General features: G+C 38.7%; 1 protein-coding gene across 1 annotated transcript; it reads right to left on the reverse strand.

Annotated features, from left to right (window-relative positions):
* Positions 1-4,878: 4,878 nt before the first annotated feature.
* zmynd12 (zinc finger, MYND-type containing 12) lies at positions 4,879-21,773 on the reverse strand. Its single transcript, XM_054778531.1, has 9 exons — positions 21,442-21,773; positions 21,173-21,370; positions 18,172-18,301; positions 16,662-16,833; positions 16,397-16,566; positions 15,256-15,378; positions 15,082-15,175; positions 11,165-11,310; positions 4,879-6,640 (listed from the first exon to the last, which is right to left on the reverse strand). The coding sequence occupies exons 2-9, from the start codon at positions 21,307-21,309 to the stop codon at positions 6,518-6,520; spliced, it is 1,095 nt and encodes a 364-aa protein (XP_054634506.1). The 5' UTR covers positions 21,310-21,370; positions 21,442-21,773; the 3' UTR covers positions 4,879-6,517.
* Between the last annotated feature and the right edge of the window lie 797 nt (positions 21,774-22,570).

A 22,570-nucleotide genomic window follows, 5' to 3' on the forward strand; every position in this document is an offset into this window, starting at 1 on the left:
TTAGATATTAGTCAATATCTAACACAACATGCAGTTTTTAAATGAAACGTTTTAGTATTAAAAGAGAAAAAAATCCAAACCTACACGGCCCTTTGTGAAAAAGCAGCAAAAGAGCCCGAGTCCATCACACTACCACCACCATAGTTTACTGTTGGTATGATGTTCTTTTTCTGAAATGAGGCGTTACTTTTATGCCAGATGTAATGGGACACACACCTTCTAAAAAGTTCAACTTTTGTCTCATCAGACCAGAGTATTTTCCCAAAGGTCTTGGGGATCATCAAGATGTTTTTTGGCAAAATTGAGACAAGCCTTATTATTCTTTTTGTTCAGCAGTGGTTTTTGTCTTGGAACTCTGCCATGCAGGCTGTTTTTGCCCATGGCTTTCTTATGGTGGGGTGATGAACACTGACTTCAACTGAGGCAAGTGAGGCCTGCAGTTCTTTTGATTTTGTTGTGGGTTTTTTTGTGACCTCTTGGATGAGTCGTCACTGCACTCTTAATTAATTTTGGTTGGCCGTTTTTTTCGCCATTTGTGAATAATGGGTCTCACTGCGGTTGACTGAGTGCCAAAGCTTTATTTTTCCAAAGCTTTAAATAACTTTATAACCTTTTCCAGGCGGATAGATTTCAATTCATCTCAATTAAGTTATGTTTTAAGTGGTGGGCAATCACTTTTTCACACAGGGCCATGTAGGTTTGGATTTTTTTGTCCTTTAATAATGAGTTTAATTTAAAAACTACATTTTCTGTCATTGACTAATATTTTAATTTGTTTGATGATCTGAAACATTTAAGTGATACAAACAAATAAGAAATCAGGAAGGGACAAACACTTTTTCAAACCACTGCATATATATATACAGTACTTACACACACACATATATATGTCTATATATACGATATATATATATATATATATATATATATATACTGTACTCCTGATCAAAATCTTAAGACCAGTTGAAAAATTGCTACAATTTGCATTTCAGTTTAATTGTTGTTTTCAATAAGTTATTTTTTCAAAAATGTTTTTTGTCTCACTCCCCCTTCTTGTTTTTGCATATTGTAGCTCTACTTAAAACCTACTTAAGATTTTTCAACTGGTTTTAAGATTTTGATCAGGAGTGTACATATACAGTATATATACACACACACGCACCTATAGGTATTGCTGGAATTACATTCGTGTGTGCATCGGCAGGCAGCGTGAGAACACAGTTTGAGTGTTGTGGTCGCATTGTTGGTATTTACTGCTTAAATAACTCAAAATTGTTACTCAAAATGGATCCTTGTTAAATTGGAAAAACATGAGTACTATTTCTATTAGCATACTCATGTGTATGTGATTGGTATTTAATTGTTGTACTCATATCACTACTGACCGTTTCTGCCTTTTATGTGGTGGCTGCACACAAAAATTCTTAAAAAAAAAAAAAAGCAATGGAAAAGGTAAGCTCACTTGTGCCGTTAATCCATTGGATCATTCACAAGATTTGGGGAATACCTGCATTTTGACTTTTAAGGCAAAATTTTACCACAGAATTTCGGTTAAACTTCAAATTGGACCACTTTTCAGCCATTGGACTTTGGATGTTCCATTGTACTTGCAATGTAGCACACAATAGGACACAACAGAGTACAACAACTTAAGGTAGAAATTCATAATTCATCATAACCCCATCAAACTCTTATGTAAAGCTTAAGACACAATGAGCAACGGAATATAAATACAGATGGTCCTGGGATTATGAATGACTTCCGTTCCTACACTAAGATTGATGGTAGTCCAGATTTGGTGTAAGTCTGATCTTACACTTCAATTCTACCTAAATGAACACCAAAGTCACTCACACTGTGCACTGAATGAAAGACGTGTAAGACAGTCATAAAAAGATTAAATGCAATACTTAATGAAACAGTGATTTAAAAAAAAGCAGGAACAATTCCTTATCTTTATTCCTGTGGCTTATTGGGTAGAGGAAGTAGAAGAGTCAGGAGAACAAAAAAAACAACAATATTTTAGCCTTTTCCTGAATCAAAATAAGTAAAACTCACTGGGATGTCGATTCGTGTCTTCTAGCCAACTAACCCTTGAATACTATCTATTCTGCCCACTTCTTCTCCACGCCCCACGTAACACACGCACATGCATGAGATATGTTTGTCGTCAGCTAACAATAGTGATTTGGCAAAGTTTAGCTATTAACATTCGCTGTGAATGTATAGCCAATTCTACCACACAATGACTCCAAACTGTTGGTTGCTTCTCTTCTCTGAGTGCTATTATACATGTGCACACACCATGGACACATACGTGAATACCAGACAGTGGTGAGTGGAAGCCGGGAATGCCAATCCTTATTTGGGTTGAATTACATTTTTAGTTTACCTTTGAATTATGACAAAACCCATATTGGTAGCATGCTAGCCAGTGGTGTACTTTGGTGTACATTTTTGGTAGAAGAATGTGTCGTTTGACCAGCACCTTTAACACCAAAAGTATATTGGTGGGTGTTTCTCCTCTCTTGGGAGCTTTTTATGATGCTCATTTTCACGTCCATGGTGATGGCTTTTCTTTTCCTTGGCGCACCAGAAGAACCTGCTTTACGCTTGGTAGACATAATGAAGCTCAAAAAGTGAATTAGTAAGCGACGTTATCCACTCCATGTAGCTGCGAACAAGGCACACACTGTGTTCATCCGCTGCGCACGAGACGTGGCAGACACTCTCCAACAGGCAGCACGCAGCGCATATTCATCCGCTGCGTGTGCTGTAACTAGTTTTAAAGCGAGTCGAGTGTTTACGGGCTAAAATGCGGCTTTTAATGAATTTACAGAAGCCAGTTGTAACCACGGAAAATCGTAATCCGAAGAGCACCTGTATGCAGCTCTGGCAATAATTTACTAATACATAAGGTCTTATTGACAATTTCAGAACATAGTTGATTGCCATTAGTATTTTCTTTCCTATTATCAACCCGACTATGTTGTGTCCTTGATGAGCCGTACCAGCAGCAGCAGTCTGCCAAGTTCAAACATCACTCAATCTCCAGCACTTTATGATAAACATGCTTTTTTTGTCCATGCTCAGATTATATTTTAAGAACACAAGCCGCTGTGTCTAGACTTGCAAAGTATACCTCAAAAGAAGTGACTTGTCGCTGCTGTGGAAACACACACAATTGTTGAAAGATATATCAGCCAGGATGTTACACCACCTCACACACCTGGTCTTCCTCCCCTTTCTCTATCTGTATTGTTTTATTTGTTTGTAGCTATTTTGTAGATATTTTCAGTATTGAATTAGCCTAGGTTGTAATTTACAGTGGAAAAACAACTTCTGCCATAAATTGTACAGAACTGACATCGAGAAATTCGGTGCTAATGTTGTTTTTGGACTGATGTGATTTTTCTGTCATGATTCCTTTTTTTTTCTTCTTAAATAAAAATGCATCTTAAATAAAAATGCATCTGAGAGAATTAGAAATATATTTTTTCAGTCATTTTAAACTATAATGTCGTTTCACCTTGGAAGGATTCAGGGATTTACTGCTGCCATCCTTGTGATCATTCCCTGCCAGTGCTGATCAAATTCCGACATCGTTCCTCTTAGTCGCCCTTGGTGGTGACATTTGTTGTGTTTTTTTTTTTTTCGTCAACAACTCAGGGAAGCAGCCTGGATCTAAGCCTCACCCCCTAACCTTCAAATACCAAACATATCGACTGGAGATATAAAAAAACACGACATATTAACACGCAAACAAGCCAGACAAAACACAAGCAGCAATGAGAAAGAGGTTACAGTATCAAGATGTGGTGTTACGCCATGGTTATCATGCACTTTTTCCCTTGCTTGTTTTATTATTGTTCAGTGTTTTCTTCCTAATTTATGGTATTTTTAAGGACAAAAAAGTGGTTTGTGTTCACTAATAATGTGTTTTAAAAAAAAGGAAACCAATGAATGGTGGTCTTTTCACTGGAAATTACAAAAGACGATGTGTTAAAGAAATACAGATTCGATAATAAGATGATAAGAGTCAATGCAGTCATGTTGAATATTCAAAATTTGTATGTAGTTAATTAGAATGCTCTAAGATTTGAAATCGTGGCACTATGAGCCTCCCCCCAGAGGATGTAATACAGTTGGCGCCTCCCCTCTTTTGTGGCATTTTCTGCTCACCCCAGACTGTTTACTCTCGCTCTCTTTACTCTTTCAACAAACTAAACAGCCATCCATTTTGCCTTTAACATAACTGAAGTTAACTAAACAGGTTTGACGAAGATTTTTCTTTGTTTTTGTCTGTGACTCCCCCTGAAATCGTCTGTTCCTTCCCAGGGGAGGCCAGCCTCACACTGTGGAAACCACCGCTCTAGACGATGCTCTAAGTCACCAGGATCCTGGTGACTTAGAGTGGTGCAAAACATTGGGTTTTCACAAAATGATCCAATCGTTTATGAATTATCGTCAAAATGTAACAGTCTTTTGGCACTTTTTTTTGTCATTACCTGCCTATTCACCACATATCAATTGACTAACTCAAAAAGTGGCAAAATAATTTGGAGATTAACTGTATATTTCGACACCCAAAGAACAACTAATCAATTCTACAAGCTACTTGTGTATACTGGGTGCAAACACACAAATGAATAAAGGAATATGAGGAAATCCACGCATTTCCATGTTTTAATGCCTCTTATAAAATGGACCTAATGCCAAAAAACATGCTGTATAACTGAGTGCTAGTATCAGTGGTGATGACATGGTTTTATTTTAAGGATCAAGTGTAAATACTTTGAAAGAATTTGGAAGATCCACAGGGTGGTTGACAATAAATAGTATTGGATTTGGCTGACGACAATGAAGTAATGTTTGGAGTAAATACTAAGTTATGATAAGCTAAAGAGGTTGGGAAAGTATTACACTGGTACGATGTTGTTCAGCAAATGCCCTCACTGTTCTATACTGTAAATCATTCTAAAAGTGTTACAAAAAAAAACAACAACAAACACAAAACACTCCCAAAATGTGTTAACAAATGTTCAAAATGGTGTAAATAGTTCCCACTTATTTTTTTTTCTTTTTTTTAGATGAAAATAAAGACAAGTGATTACTCAAAACCAACTAAAATGTGTCCTCCCTCTGTTTAAGAGCTGTGCTTTTCAACTAAAGTACTTAATGTTATAAAGATCAATTATAAATATTGATTTTATTTGAGACCAGTCCAGGGTGTACCCCGCCTGTCGCCCGAAGTCAGCTGGGATAGGCTCCAGCATGCCCCCGCGACCCTAATGAGGATGAAGCGGTATAGAAAATGGATGGATGGATGGATGGATTTTTTTTTAACTTTTTCATTTTCAACTTCCTCACATGTTGGCACATAGCCGTGCCTGAAGTCATGCATTTTGAAGAGTTACTTAATAAAGCTTTTCAGTTTTCCGAGAATAATTTAATAATAATAATTTAATTTAATTTAATAATAATAATTAATTAATAACAACCTTAAAGAGAATTAGTCGATGTAGTGCTTGTTGGCAAAGTAACAGTCAAACCTTTACAGTTCAGGCACTGATGTCATAATTTGGAATTCAAAGAGAAAACCTATGCACGAACATGCAAACTCCTCACAGAAATGTCCAGGGAATTGAACCTAGGTCTTCCCAATCTCCAGACTGTTACTGTGTTGGCCAACATGCTAACCACTAGACCACCGTGCGGCTGCAATGACAACCATGGAACCGTAAATGCATGGCTATTCAGGTGGCGGTGCGAAATAAAGGTTCTGGCATCATGACGAAAAGGAAAACTGTTGTCTATTCTCAATGAAAATTAACCAGAAAAGCGATCCCCAGTGACATAAAATTATACTCAAATCCTCGGAATTTACAGCTGCTTCAAATTGGAAAATATTGCAGGAAATTGAGGTAAAATGGGTTTCTCCTAGTACCCGTAATTTTATAAATAGAATGTTTTGGCTTCAACGATATAGTCCAAGGATAAAAATAACAACAAACTTGAAATTAAGGACAGAAAATTGGCCTCAGATATCACCAGATTGCAGGAAATGAGGTCTAATTTTAAAAAATTTTCTGGGGGGGGCCCCCAGATCCCACCCCTCCATTTCCAGCTCATCGGCCTACAGCCTCGGCCACACCCCGCCTTTTCAAAAAAGCTAGATCCGACCCTGGGCTCACTCCGTGAGTTCATGTCACGACATGTTCTACAGACCAAACGCACCAAGGTGCTGAACCCAATGCACAGAATGAACTTTTGTTTGGAGGCGGGAGACGAGGAAGATAGACACGCATGCACCTGGCAATGTACTTAGGCCGGCAAAATCATCCAATTCATTTTCATTTACTGTGTGATCAATTTATTTATTATCGTCCCAGGCCTGGTGACTGAAAGAGAAATCTTGTCACGTTTTAATCTCGCAATATACTGTGAATAAAGCAAAAGTGACTGCTGAATGCCTGAAGTGAATGTTGGGTTAGTTTGTGTGAGCTGGGTGTGGTTCCTATCCAGCAGTGAGCTGTGGATCTGTGCTCACCAGCTGTAGCAACGCCCGGATGGGCTCTGTCAGGTCATGGTTTGGTATCAGCTGGCTCGCTTGCAGTGCTGTGCGTCCAAATCCCAGTGCCTGGCACACACACACACACACACACACACACACACACACAACGGAAACAAAGACAAGCAGTTGCAGCTGTCACACTGTGAGGAGAGAAAAGCTGATTTATGTAATATCAACTGGCCTGTTTAGCTTAGCTCACTTGTCCTTCGGACAAGCTGACCTGCTCTGTATTACCCTATTTCTTACTGAGTAGGACAAAGATAAAAAAGTTTAAACAGTCCAACATTGGTTGATGCATTAACAGCCATGCAACAGGAAACAAACCACGAATGCTGACTTGGCTGAAATTCAGCTTTTTAAACACTAACAATGTGTGCTGTGTGTATGCTCTATCACAGCCGTGGGACGATCACTGTCCTATAAAGTCATTTTTAAAATGCCGTCACATCCAAAGTTGCAGCAGTATGTTTTTTTAAATGACAGCTCTAGCACCGCAAGCCACGAATGAAGGCAAACTATGGACAAATGGTATCAAAACCAAAATTACCATCATACATTATGACATAAAAAGGAGAAAAATGCTCATTATAGCTCTCGCTCTCGCTCCCCTCGTCATATGCTTTTCTTCATGCATACAAAAAAGAAGAGACAGTGGATGGCAGATCTTTCTTTTGGAAAGTCAGCCAGCGAGCAACATAAACACATGGTTTTATTTTCAAATATTACGTCTCCCTGAAGTAAAGCAAGTATTTTGGTGCCTAAACCGCCACATCACATACATAACCCTGAAAAGAAAAGTGTCAGCAGTGTTTGTTGTGTGTCATGGTAAGCCACCGGCATTGATACCTGCAGTTCACACTTCACTCCTTGAAATGGAACATTTTAGCCCTTGAGAATGATTGTACATCTGGGAAAAATCATATGGTTGCTTCATTATTGTGAGGCATGTGACATTTTGATTTCACCGAACCAAATATGGTTCCTTGTCCTATAAAAAACTACAAGATGCTTCCACTTTGAATTGAAGTGTGAACTGACCAACACAAACAAATGGTGTCCGCATCTATTTCAGTGTGTCAGATTTGCAAGGGTGAAGAGTTACAAGGGTGACTTAAACTTAGGAAGTCCTCCAGACACAGTGAAATTAAGGACAAGGTTTTAAAAGGTTTAAAAGTCACCTGTCTGGCGGAGCTGTGATATATGGATGACACAGTTAAACCACTATAGCCTTCTTTAACTCATTCCTTCCCCACGCTTAAAGGACACAACATTAGGTACATCTGTACTAGTAATCTAATGAGATCCAAGAGCAATTGGATCCAGCTCAGCAATTGGATGCCTTAAACCTCTTTAAAATTATAATTATTTTAAATTATTGAAATTGTTATATTATTTGTACTTTAAAAACGGGAGCTTTTGGAAAACTCCGGCCAAGGTGAAGATTTGTTAAAGCTCCGGCTTCAGTGTATTCATGTGGATGGCAAAGACGGGGCATTTGGCTTGTTGCTGACAGATGACGTAACAATTATGTGCCGTTATTTCCACATTAGATAAGTATAATTTAATTAACATTGCTGCTTTCAAGCATGCTGAAATGACTTTTTGTGTATAAGAGTAAACACACGGCTACTTTCGCTTTACACTGACAAACAAAGGCGCCATTGTGGGCTTCGGAGGACGCTATACTGCTGCTGTTTTGCTCACTAAACGGCTACGACACCCCCGCCAACGATGGCAATTTGGGCCAAAACCCGATTGGACCTCTAGTTGGTGGGACAACTTTCACAAGCATGTTGTTATTTTGGAAGAATGCCATGGGAATGTTAGCATGGTAAGAAGCTTGTGATCGCGTTTGACCGAGCTGCTTTGCCCGCACATCGAAAGCGTCCCTGTTATATATGCCTGCCTTGTTCTGCATAACGATTGTCGTGGAGGCAATTAAACAAGGACAATTTGCCAGACACAATTATTTCAGCAATGATAGCATCACAGCCGATGGTGTTTTTTCGTGATCAATAAAATGAACTACACTCCACAGCACTGTAGTGATGATCAACATCTGCTACGTTTTAATAAAGAACATGTTTAATCCATCATCAGTTTTATATTCAATATATTTTGCTAAAAAATGTGAAATAAAGTACTGAAAAGTAACGCTCCTTTGCTAGCAGTCCACATGTAGCTTCTACTGTCACTACGCAATACGTACCCGGAACGCAATCGGTGCAACTGGGTTCTACGCATGTGCAGAACGTATCTACATCCGGTCGGGCTTTTTCGGCAGTCATATGTTAGGCATGTGTAATCTACGCCATCCGTCGATCTATTTGACGGCAGCAAGCGATATACATCCCACCCCCACTCCCAAAAACATTATTAAGATAGATAGAAATTTGAGAAATTACAACATAATCGATCATTTTTTTCTTATATCAGATCCATGGTGCAAGTGGACAATTTATAAGCCCTCTTTTCTTTGTTCCATAAATTATTTTACATTTTTTCGCCACTGAAAAAATACACACAAAAGCATTTGGTAGGAAGATATGTTTGGATGGACGGTATTTCTCTAGCTGAATCCTCTGGATGAATCCATCATTGCACTCTGCTTATGCTTGTTTACATTGAAATATCACTGCATTATTATTATGTGTTTTATTCTATTTATTTATGTATGTTACACGTAACCAGATATGACGTTTACGTCTGGGCTGCGTGCATTGCGTAAGTTTTTAGGTAGCTCAGTCTTGGTGGATGTCATAAGACGATAGAAACATCCCCATGCTAAGTATTTTAACAAGAGTCACTCATAAAACAACCTCCAAATGTATTACATATATAAAATATGGTTATTGACCATTGTTCATACATTTAAAAAATATTAACTACCACAGCACGCAACGTCGCAGAAGTGCTGTTGTAAAGATTTGCTAAAGAAGGAAGTGATGCACCGATTGCGTTCCGGGTACGTGTTGCGTAGTGAAAATCACCATGTTTGTTATGATACAGCTACGGAAATGACATCATTGTTTCAAATTGCCTTAACAGTCTATGGCTGCAGCGCCCCCCCTTACTTTGGCATGCGGATGACAGCCACAAATTCCCCCAAATTAGATTACAAGCTGCAAGTAGTGAAATATGCAGCCGAAACGGTAATCGAGCAGCAGAGAGAAAGTTTGGAGTGAACGAGAAACTTGTGAGGAACTGCCAGAAAAGCGGAGGCTACTCTAAGTGCAAAAAAAAGCTAAAAAAAAACAAACTAGATGGTCACAGCTAGAGTAACAAGTTCACAAATGGGTGCTTGAACAACAGTGCAGTTACGTCTCCACGCTCAGGTAGGTGCCAAGGCGATGAATATAGATGACTTTGAGGGTTGTTTAGGCTATAGTTACCTGAATAACTGTTAATATGTTATGTTAACATACCACCTATTCCCGTTACGTTAACAGACACCAATTTAGCCTGTTGTTCTCCAATTTATTGTTGTTACCATATCTTGTCTTTCAAGATGAAATGTCTGTTCTATGAGTTTCTAAAATAAATGTATGTATGTTTATATGTTATATGTTTTTTTCCTCTTCAGTGCGCATTTTTGGCTGGTGCGACTTATACTCCGGAGCGATTTATAGTCTGGAAAATACGGTGTGGTATATGAGTGTCGCCCCCTCCCAAATTTATATCCTACACACCGTTTGTCTAGTCCTGAAGCTCCGATCCATGAGTTTGAAAGGCTTAAAGTTGGACTTAACTTTCAATGTGACTCGATGTGGTCCAACAATATATAAATATAAAGTATGTAAGTATAAATCCAGAATAAAGCGTGGTGATGACATCACAGGCAGAATAAATCGAGGTGTAAAGCGTCTAGAGTCACTCTTTACAGGACAAAAATTCACAAACTTGTTCGCCTTCATGAGCACGTGTCAGCTCAGTTTATTCCACTGCACATGCGCCAACCACACTGTAACCCTTGGCAACCACAATAGTCACCTTTACATGACGTCATCCGTGCGCCCCACTCAACAGGCATGACTAATCAATTTACGCCAAATCAAAGTGTTACAGGAGTAACATCTAACATCTTTATCATTAAAAGTGCTTCAAAAACACGCATCCATTTAAAGCCTGCCGTGCTTAAATCCAATGCTTTATTTCCTAATATCGATTCAATCGATTATTACCTTTTAAACAATGCTAAATCGATATATGTCGTCCGGAATGAAAACTTGTTGAACACAGATCAATGTGGTTGATTCATCGGAATATAAATCGATGCATCGACGTAGTGGATGAATTGTTACACCCCCATAAAACACACATTGTTATCTCACAACTAACTCCCAGTGAGTTGTAAATAAGCACAAAGGGCCTCCTTATTTTCAAAGAGAGAACCCACTGTGGATGCCGTAGTGTTAAGACAGTCGCATCAACTCCCGCTAAATCCTTGCTTCATCTTTAAAGCTTTAACAATCACAGATAATCCCACACTGAGACGGCCAACCACAGGAAGTATGCAAAAGGGGGTAAATAGGGAACTGTGTCACTGTGTCATAGTCTGTTAATACCCAGTAACCTTGGCAGGTGACTCACCTTGGAAGAGTCCCCTCCGATGAAGGATAGCATGGCCAGGGAGTGAGCCACCAGAGCGATCTGGGTGGGTTCTTTACGGGAGTCGTCCTGCTCAAACTCCAAAATGGTTCTCAGCATCTTGTCCACTTCCACTTGCTGACCTTTGTCTGGTTGAAAAATACACGTTAGCATATTACACAGCACATGAAATGATCATCTGTTGTGACTTTTATCATTCGTTTTTGTGTATGTGTCAATGCTTTGGCGGTACGTGATATATTTTGGTTAGTTGAGCTGAACACTTTTGGGAATCCTTGCTCAAGTGTAAAGCTTGCATGGGCAAATTGCATGGCAGCTAACAGGCTTAGCGTCATATGTAGGGCAGCAGCTGTGATAGAGGCTAGCAGTGCGGACGTTGCACAGTCAAAGATGCGTCAGCAGTGGTCTCTAAGCACGCGGGCGTAAATCTGCGCTTTAGCTTCCAGGTTGCACAGCAAGGCAGCTCAGATAAATTTAGCCACAGTTGACCTTATTTTTCAGTGATATGTCAATGAAGCTGTTTATGCCTTTCTTCACCAGGACTATTGCTGTGGTGATGTCACATTTGATGTGCTATGCACAACAATATTGGACATATTAAATGTCGAAGTCCAATCATGTGTTTGTTTTACATTCTTATAATATGCATTTTACATTTATACAGAGCAGTTGAAGCAATTGCAAAATTAATGTTTAAAATAGGACTGTCAAAATTAGCAGCGGTCGCTAATTTATTTCATTAATTACGTTAAAATTTGTAGTATCGTTAACGCACGTGCATCATGTCACGTCACATCTGTGTCAGGACGGCAGACAGTGCCACAATAGCGTCCTCCCAGAGACTGGCGCTCTTTAATAACTTTATTCCGCCTGAACACACCAACAGCAGTGCAATTCCAATACCATATACTGTATGTATCTCCAACTCACAAACACATCTTTAGTCTGCTCGTCCTGGGAACGACACTTCCTCATTGTAACTAGACAACAGCAAGATGCATTCACTGACACTCCGAAAATCACAACATCTTTATTATGCACGTATGTCTGGTCTAAATAAACAAAAAGAAAAAGAAAAACAGTAAGTGGATATTCTTATCTCTCACTAACCTAACTCTTAATGCAAAAGTACAATTTGCTGCATTTAAGTATGCTTAGAGGTCCCAGAAAATACATCTACACTCAAAACATGCGAATGAACTTAGGTTACATGGTGTCTTTGAACACAGCCCTTCATGGCTCATTATAAGGCTTTTAAAGTGTGATTCAAATGTTGTGCTGCTATTAAAGAGACTAGGCAAATACATTTTCAGACGTGCGGTATCTTTTAGCTTGATTTCAACTTTCGGTACATTTGGTGCTTTTAATAAATCCATCCATTCACTTTCTATGCCGCTTATCCTCACTAGGGTCGCAGGGCTTTTAAGTAATGCAAATAAATATAATTGTCTCCTGTCATTTATCTTTCTGTTCAAAAAATACAGCAAAAATGGGCATATGTCACATGGCAAATTACATGATTATGATTAATCATGATTAATTAATTTGAAAACTGGTTTTAATTTGATTATAATTTTTTCCAGGTAATCATTTGACAGCCCTAATTTGAAAGCAAATGTTTGAAAGTATTGTTTTGTGAGTCGTTCTTTTGCATGTCTCAGTCTGACTTCCTGTTTCTTCCTTTCTTTCAGTCTAGTGGGTGTGGCTTGCATGTGCCATTTTTTTCATTGCTAAACGTTACTTCCTGTTGATTGAAAAGGACGTTGACTGTAACAGCCGGAGTTTTAATTCATCTCTCTCTCGTTCCTCTCTCTCTCATTATCTGAATGAATATAAAATTAGTTACATTGCCCATGTTGCATACTCTGGTACAGTAGGTAGCGGTATGTTTGTGTGTTTGTGTTTTAAACTTTTTGGAGTATTCCTGACCACGCTTGGTGATCACAACTCTAGACGAGTGTGCTGACATCCTTGCCTTCAATTCGGACTAGCGAGAGGATCGAACTCACCAAAACAAACAAACAATAAGTGCCGACAGCAGTTACAAGGCAAGCTAACTGGCTAGCCGCGGCTTAAACGGCGGCTGTTCATGAAGCCGGAGTCTTGAACTATCTTGGAGTCTTCTTGAAGAGATATCTCTGGTTTCAACTTCGACTGGTGAGAGACACAAACTCGCTGTAACAACAAATATTACACACCGAAGGCCGTTATAGGGCAAGCTAACAGGCTAAACGACATAAGGTGTTGCTTAGCAACAGCAACAATGCCGAACTGAGAAGAGGCTCTGTTGTCAGCTCGTGCAGCTGGGGGCGATTTAGCCCGGAGTCCATTATAGACATGGTGTCACCCAAGATGAAAGAAAGTGCGGCATTTACACCAGCGTCACCGCCGTCGAGTCCCGCCGGTGAGCACTTAAGCAGTTTGAAGCACCAACTGACTAAGCACGCTGAATCACTACAGGAGAAATTGACGACGCAATCGCCGAAGATGATGAAAATTAACAAGACAAATGGAACAAATACTACTCAAAGTACAGAGGCTGGATCACATAGGGATTAAATGGCCATATTAAAAGGATGGTTTGATAAAAAAAGATTATCCTTGAACCTAAGTAAAACTAAAATAATGCTATTTGGTAATAGAGAAAGGATATACAAATACAAATTGACGGCGTGGATATCATTATAATAGATGAAAAAATGAGCTGAAAATCTCACATTAAAAATATACAACATAAGGTGGCGAGAAATACTTCAATATTGAATAAAGCAAAATTTGTTCTTTCTTTTTGTCCAAAAATCACTCCGTACTCTTTACTGCGCTCTGGTATTACCATATCGGACTTATTGTGTAGAGATATGGGGTAATAACTGTAAAAGTACACTTCACTCGCTAAATGTCCTGCAAAAAAGATCAGTTAGGATAATCCATAATGCCGCGTATAGAAAACATACAAATCCTTTATTTCTAAAATCACAAATAGTAAAATGTGCTGATTTAGTACATTTTCACACAGCTAAAATTGTGCATAAAGAAAACATTGTTATGTTATGTTTATTTGTATTTATTATTATTTATTTATTATTGTACTGATTATATATGATTGTTATTTACTATGATTGTGGAAAAGCCTTGACAATTATATGGCCATATTGTTACACTACCTTATCACTTTTCTATATATTATGAAGATCACATATGAAATACAGGAAGTCAATAAATGTACAGTAACAGATATGAAACGGATGGGGGGGTAGGATTAAATAAGCTTTGCTTCTTCCTACTCCTTTTGGACATGTGGAACTGCGAATTGTACTATGTGATGTATTCCATTGTAACTTGTATGCTTGTTCAAATAAAAGTAAACCATTGCCATGACCATATTTGGTGCAGTTTGTTGCTTGAGCCCTGTGAATTCTGTGAATTCTGTGAATTCTGACTCATGTAACGAATGCCAGCAAATTTAGCTGTGCATTAGAACATTAAGTAAACCTCACTCCCCATACCTGAAGAGCCATGCTAGTCAGTTGGGTGGGATTCTGGCCTTTTAGCCTACTGGCTAGCATGCAACTCTCAGTCGTTGGGATTGTGTGGGTTTGTGCAGGGCTGGACTGTGTGAGATTACCAGTTACACTAGCAACAAGTGTGGCGTGACCTGGAAAAAGAATCAAATCCAATTTGTTCATCTCTACTGCTGTGTCTTCTAGATAACAAAATTCAGTTGCGCAGTTTTTTGAGAAGCGTGCTGTCTATGCCGAAGTAACACAAATCTACATTTCATCACAGTATCGCCCCCATTTGTACATAAATACTGTAAACACAATTGGACAAGGCACAATTACAACAAATGAACGTTATCTTGTCTCAAACAAGCATATAGTTGACGTAACAAAACATACCAAAGGAAGGCTCCAATATGCTGGGGTTCTTTTGTATATTTTGGATGTGATCCCCAAGGAGTTTGCAAAGATGAGTGTGCCAAGTCTCTGCCACCTAAGGAGATTGAAAATATACAGATGAATCATAATGGACATGAAAAAAATATAAAACATTGCTGCAATTTTATAGATTACCTCTGTGTACAAAGAATGAACTACAGAGGGCTTCCCCTGCTTGGCAAATACATCAGCCATGAGGAAGTAACCTCCACATGTCACAGTGTTTTCCAGGCCATACTCCTCACTGGCAAAATATATCTGAGAACAAAACAGACATCTAGTCATCTTTATCTTTTTATGTACACTGGAGCATTTAAGTTTATGCAGCTCATCATTGATCAGTGTCGGGGTCATAAATAAATGGAAGGTGCAGTATGTTCTTCGCAAAAAGATCCCGGTTTCGTTCCTTTGTGTGAAGTTTGCATGTTCCACCCATTCCAGTTATTTTTTCCAAAACATGGTCATTTCAATCAAAGAGATAAATTTGGTCCCTCAGGGATGGGTTAAACACAGATAATAAATCCTCCTGCACAGTATGAAGTACAATTTATGACATTTTACCCCTCTAAATGGAACTAAATCAAATAATCACAACATATTTTTTCTGTCCTCGTATTAGTAGGGGTGTCACAAGACACTCCACGAGACGAGACAATACACACGATTGGGTCTGCGAGATCGAGACGAGACAAGATCTTAACATTACTTACAAGAAAAGTACAATTGAAAAAATAAAAAATAAAGTATAATGCAATCTACCAATTTAATTTCTACTACATTACAAGCTTGTGCACTCTGTGTGTATGCTAGCGACCCCGGGACTGTACAGAGACTGTGTGACTAACAAAAGGGCTCACTCCGTTCATGCCGTTGTTCTATGGAATAAACACACCAAGTTGCTGAAATCAATGCACAGAGTACACCTTGTTCCTGCCTGTTTGGAGGTGGGAGACAACAAAAACAGACGCACATGAACATGGCAACATATGGAGGCCATCAAAATTATTAAGTTCATTTTTATTCGCGTGATTAATTAATTTATTATCGTCCCAGGCCTAGTGCCCACGAGAAAATTCTTGTTATGTTTTAACCTCGCAAGATCCTGTGACACCCCTACTAGCTATTCCGATTCATTTTTCATTATAGATAACATTCAAGTGTGCTGATTGACCTCATGCCAGGAGGTCCTACTGTATACAATAATATTTACAATAGGAGTTTACAACTGCGGTAAAGGATGGATGAAGTTTACAACTGACAACACATGCACACATACATCATTTGCAAAGTGAAAAAGAGCTGTATTGAAATTTTCAGTGGCAGTGTGGAGGCAGCCCATGCTCCTGTGCAGTCGATGGTGGACTGCATGTCCACATTCTGGACTCTTCAGTACCGCCCACTCTGCCTGGGACAGAAGCTCCGCCACTAGTACCAGATTACCCATGCCTGGACATAAAAACACGCACACACACACATTGAGATATACTGTATATAGTAAATGGACGCATGGTACAGTCATGGGTTTGAGAATTCTTCCTCACCCATGTTGGCATCAGCCAGTAGCAGATAGGCAGGCACCAGCTGGACCGTGTTGGGTCCATATACGTCTACGGAGCAGCGGAGACAGGCCTGGGCAGCAGGCACAGCCTGCTGATGCTTCCCCTCAGAGAGCTTGCTCTCTGCTACCAACCTGCAGATTTCTATTAGCTCTTTCTGCACAGGAGATACAACTCAGTGTCAGACATCAGAACACATTACGGCAGGGGTGCCCAAACACAGGACCGCAGCGATCATTTCTTTTTAAAGACATTTTTAAAAAAAGTTTTGTAAATAAGGAAATCAAATTTTATGTAAATGTGTATCATTTTTGCAAATAAAACCTATTATTGTCACGATCAACGTGACTCTTTCTTAGTTCTGGCTTTCAGGCTTTTATTTTGTTAAACTTCTTGTTTTGTTCCGCTCTGTTTTCAGCTGCCTTTAATTTTCTGTTTATGTACTTGGCACAAATTTGAGTTCCTCCCATTTAGTTCAGCTGGTAGCGTCTTGCTTTGTTGGATAATTGTTTTTGCCACGTGCTTTCTGTTAGTTTCCTTTTTTCTGCAGTACAATTTATGATAACAAAGACTGCACTTTGTTCCTGCCTCTGTATCCTACGGTCGCAACCAAGCTAGCCTGTGACTATTATTTTATTGGAAAAATAATATACTGTTAGAAAGCACATTGTTTTTGCATGTTTATGTCGTTTTGTTATGTTGGGTTTCACATCGGTCCTTGAACGCACCATAGTTGTGTGCGCCGAGACAAAGTGGACGTTTCTCTGATGCTGCCACAATTACTTACATACTTCTACTATAAATACTGATATATACTTATATTTTTCCACTTCTTATTTGACCACATTGTTGTTCCCAAATTCTGGTGCTGGTTTTGAATGCACAAAGGTGAGCTTTGACGACGTTGTTATGTGTGTGTTGAGTGCTAGTCTTCGCATTTATTCGATGTCGAGTTAATTCATGCTAGCACACTGGCTATTATCCACACATTAAAAAAACGATGTGATAACCTTCTCTCAGGAAAACAAACACCAGGCTCGTACCAACGGTGAGTCTGTATTCTTTTTGTGAGTTTAATTTGATGTTGTAGGAAGCAACTTTTCTGAGACTTTTGTTCAGTGCAGTCAGATGAGATGTAACGCGCAGTGCTTTTAATGTGAAGGCTGGAAGTGTGTTGTTAGTACAGTAGTTGTTCTTCCTTCATTTTAAGCTTTCACAGTGTTAGTGAGTGGTCATCTTAATAGGACCCTGGGTAATATATTGTGTTATACTGTATATTCTGTTTTATACGCAGCAAAAATAAATAAATAAATTACATAGCATTTACTTTTCTTCTATGGCATCCAGAATCATTAGTGTGTGACACTATAACAACTTGTTATTTTTACTTGTCAAAGTAGCAGTACAGATAGAAAGGAGCTGTCTATAGCACATGGCCAAGGAGTTAATAGATGGCATCAGATCATTCCAAGGTGAATATACTGTATGTGCTCACCGTTTTGAGTAGATTTTCTATGCGGCCGGCCCGCTGCATACTAAAGAGTGAAGGCGTGCGAATTGGAATGAGCAACTGGCAAATCCTCTCATGGATCCCTTTCCAGTCTGATTGCTGGTGCTCTTTGTCACTGAAAGGTGCAAGAAAAACAGGAGAGAAAAGATCAAATCTAAAAAAAAAACTGATGCCAAGTGAAGACACCTTCTTTCAAAGAATAGATGGACCCATTTTCCTTGCTTTCATCAATAAAGTCTCTGGCTTGTTTCTGAGTTTAAATTGCGTTAAGTAATGTTTTTTTCCTAACACAAGAGTCACTAGGTAGTTTAGACTGTATCATCATACAAAACTGTATGCCTTTACAAAAGTGCTGCTGTAGTGTTATTCATATCGCTCTACTCAGTGCAGACTGCCTCAAGTGTCTTGGCATTCTCACTTGTTTCTCCACTGAGGAGCACATGGGCTGCGGTTTCTGGGCCGGAGACAGAAGAAGCTAGCAGGCTAAATATTTTTGCCACGTCAAATCCAAAAAGTAACTTGACTGCTACACTTCTGCTATATCTATTCAAGAGCTGTATCAAAAACAGCTGCCTTTACAAGTACTTTTTATTGTGTTGACTGACGCTATAAAGAAAAGTATTTATTAATATATTTACTATTGTGGTTGTAGTTTGTATTTATTTGTAACTTCAGCCCTTAAAAAGTGGTCTTTAAGATGTCTGAGCCCCAGTAAAAATGTATCGATGTGATTTCTGTTAATAAAAGCTTGCAATCAACTACCCTGAAGCAAGTCTAACATCAAAAAGTCATTAAAGCTGCTGCTTTTAGAAGCTAAATAAATGAACAATACATAGCTATAAAGCATTTCTGTGTGTCTGTGTGTGCATGTGCGTGTGTGTTGATGCATGTTGATTGCATGCAAGTGTTCGGAGAGACGCCGACAGCAGCCTGCTAATACTTTTGGAAGACTCATCTGACCTCCAGTTACTGTAAATAGTTCCATTCAAGGTCTGCAATTACATGCCAAACTATTTTACAGCTTGCTTTGGGTTAGCCACCACAGGGGTGTACTGCAAAGCGAGTTTAGTGGGTTAGCGAGGTCTGTTGACTGTAAACCCAGGCTTCCCTTTTAAACCAGCTAAGTTATTGACTATGAAAGCACCACCATTTCACTGTTGAACTCATTCGGAGATGGCGTAACCATTTTTTGAGAACCCGGTGGACCTAGGAGCAAGAATAATTCGAGCAGCAGTACGGCGGAGTGAATTTTTAAAATCACACCGGTCCACTAGCATTCCCTGATTAAATTCTCTACAAGAGATGTAGATTTTCAGATTAGGGAATATGCTCAATTTGCTCACTTTTTGAGCCGAACATCAGGAATAAAATGTAATATGAAATATTAATTTGGCCAATGTTAGCATACGTATATATGCAGTCCTTGCATGAGTACTCAGCCCGTTAGTCATCTTATATTACAATATTTCGTGGAGGAATAAGCACTCTGATGCAACAATCAACTGTTACAACCCTTCTAGCAAAAGTGAAAAATCTGTCACAAAGAAAAAAGTCGACACAAAATACGTCAACACTCCCACCCAGTGGTCATCACGACGTACAGCATTCTATAACTCAAAGCAGTAAAATGAAAACAATCTATACATATTTGATATATTTGAAAGATGAGAGTTGTTGCTCCAGTTTATTTATTTTGTAAATGGGTACGTGTTAATATGTCAAAATAGCACTATGTTAATCCTTCATAAATGAAAAGACTAGTAGTGTATAGTTAGTATAGTTAATAATCAGTGTCCTTCGCTCTGTTGGTGGTGACAGTGGTACTTTTGGCAGTGATAATCCTTTTGAACTCCTTAACTCCATAACACCCCATAATAATTAGGTCTGATCACCCTCGGTGACCCGTGACCCTCAACAGTCTGTTGTAAGACCCGAAATACCCAGTGACTCCAGGAAACAACACTGATGATGTGTCCAAGTAAGTGCATCAGAATGTGTGTGAAGACTTGTTCATCTTGTGTAAAATACACCTGGTGGGATCACTTCGTTTTTGCGCAGAAGTAGAATACTATGACGTCACCCTTTATGTGAACGTACAAAGCCAAAAATCGGCCTTGACAAAGTAAGTCGATAACCACCGTCACAGTATCGTTTAACTTTGTTTGGGGAATTTAGGTTTTGTTGAGCTGCATCTTAATCAACTTTTGCAGTATTGGCCTCAGATGTCACTGAAACAAACAATGTACAATGCATACAAAAACAGACGCACTGTTTTTTCTATTAAACAGCAGACATTTTATTTTCATAATTAAATATATAATTGAGTATAATGATATTGCCATGTCTTTTGTGCGTGTCAAACAAACAAAATAAAAAGGCAATTAAATACTTATAAATTATAAATTAATAATTTTTAGTAATTTTTAGTAATTTTTCTACATTTGGTATCAGAAAACATCCATGCAAGAAAGAGTTAGGATACACTAGATGCCATTACAATAGTCTGCTTTCATGTAACAGAACTGAATGTGGGCTCCACTTTGTCATGTTTACATTGTAAATATCTGAATCGCTACATTACCATGACGTCATAAGTCACGCCATGCTGACATTTACCAGTTGGATCATCTTTTCTGCATTATCTATTCACTGCAATTGCGTCCCAAAGTGATTCAGTCTGTTGTTGCCCAGCTTTACTTCCAGAGAGACATTGAGGGAATTTCATTTCCAGTTGTTCTCTCAGTCGCATGACCTGAAGGTCTACATGTGGACAACACTGACACCTAGCGTCCAAACATTAGTACGACTATTGCTATAAATACATTCATCCATTTTCTATACTATTTGTCCTCATAGGGTCGCGGGTATGCTGGAGTCTATTCCAGCTGTCTTCTACAACCTGGACTGGTCGCCAGCCAATCGCGGGCTATAAAATTCAGTACAGTATATATCTTTAGAAGTAGAATACTTAATAACCCAATCTTACCAGTAAAAGGTCACTCGACACCTGGCGCACTGCAAGTAAGCTCGTTTTTGGCAAAGTTCACACAACTTTTCTGTTCCTTTGGGCAAGGCGAGCGGGATAATATCAGACGCTGGGAGGTCTTCCTGTTTTGGCTCCATTTTTTCTTCAGGATTTTCTCAGGCTGACCAATTTCGAACTGATTCTAGGAAGAAGCTGAGACTGTGGAAAGTAATAGTCATAGAGAAAGTTAAGTTTTTCCTTTTTAGTATGAAGTTGATTTGTAATGTCACCTCTGTCGCCTTCGGTACGTGACGTCGGCAGTCTCTGTTTTCTTTGTAACATGGTTTGAGGTCGTCATGGTCACGGTTAACGCCACACTTTTGTGTGACTGTCCGCCTGATTTATCTGGTGAGGGAATAAGAGTTTTTGCAGCTACTTGTGAGGAGCATTTTCGTTTCTTCATCTTTGTCTTCTTGTAGTCCTACTACTGTATACTTCAGAGTGACCAAACGTCCTGTTTACCCAGGACATATCGTTGTATATACCAAGAATTGTAGAGTTAAGAACAGGATAAACCATCCACCGCAAATGAATGGAGCAAAGTCCGCCATGATAGGGAGCAAGAAAGATGGGCGGGGCTAGGCGGACAATAGAGTACAATGTATTCACTAGTTCTGAACACAGTATAAAATAAAGTTATACGCTGTGCGTACACTTTGATAAAATGGATGAATGTTATTCAGTGAACACAATGAATATATATGTACATATATAAATGTGTAAGAATACATTATACTGCAGAAATATGACCTACATGTAGATGTCAATAAAAACCTGAGCAGCAGTATTAAATAACCTTTTTCCTTCTTTAATTAATTTTGTTCCTTCCTTTCTGTGTAACCAACACTTAACAATCAACATATCAAATAATAATAAATCATAATAGTTGGAATTGATCAAATAAATAATAAATAAAAATGTATTAAAACTTTTACTTATACTTTTCCTCCCTTACAGTGTTACTAATGCTTGACAAGCAACATTATTATATTTTATTCAGTATGTATATAATCAAACAGTAACAATCTAACAAAATGACCTGCAAGTGTAGGTAGGATCACACATGGCATCATTCATAACCAGTCCACTAATCCATTAATTACCATTCCAAGTTGATTTAAAAAATCTGGTTATTTTTTCATGACCATAAGAAACAACAGAAATTTGATTTTAAAGATTTTACTTGTATTATATGGATATTTAACTGCAAGTATTTGCACATTGCAACATTTATTTCAGTAATGGCATTGTTAATACATTTGACAGCGTATATTCTAAATCATCATCATCACTGACTTGTCATGAATTCAACTAATAACCAAGAGAAACAAATGAGCTTAAAGATATATTGAGTGGGAG

The sequence above is a fragment of the Dunckerocampus dactyliophorus genome, chromosome 1, assembly GCF_027744805.1.
Source record: "Dunckerocampus dactyliophorus isolate RoL2022-P2 chromosome 1, RoL_Ddac_1.1, whole genome shotgun sequence".
Classification (NCBI taxonomy): domain Eukaryota; kingdom Metazoa; phylum Chordata; class Actinopteri; order Syngnathiformes; family Syngnathidae; genus Dunckerocampus; species Dunckerocampus dactyliophorus.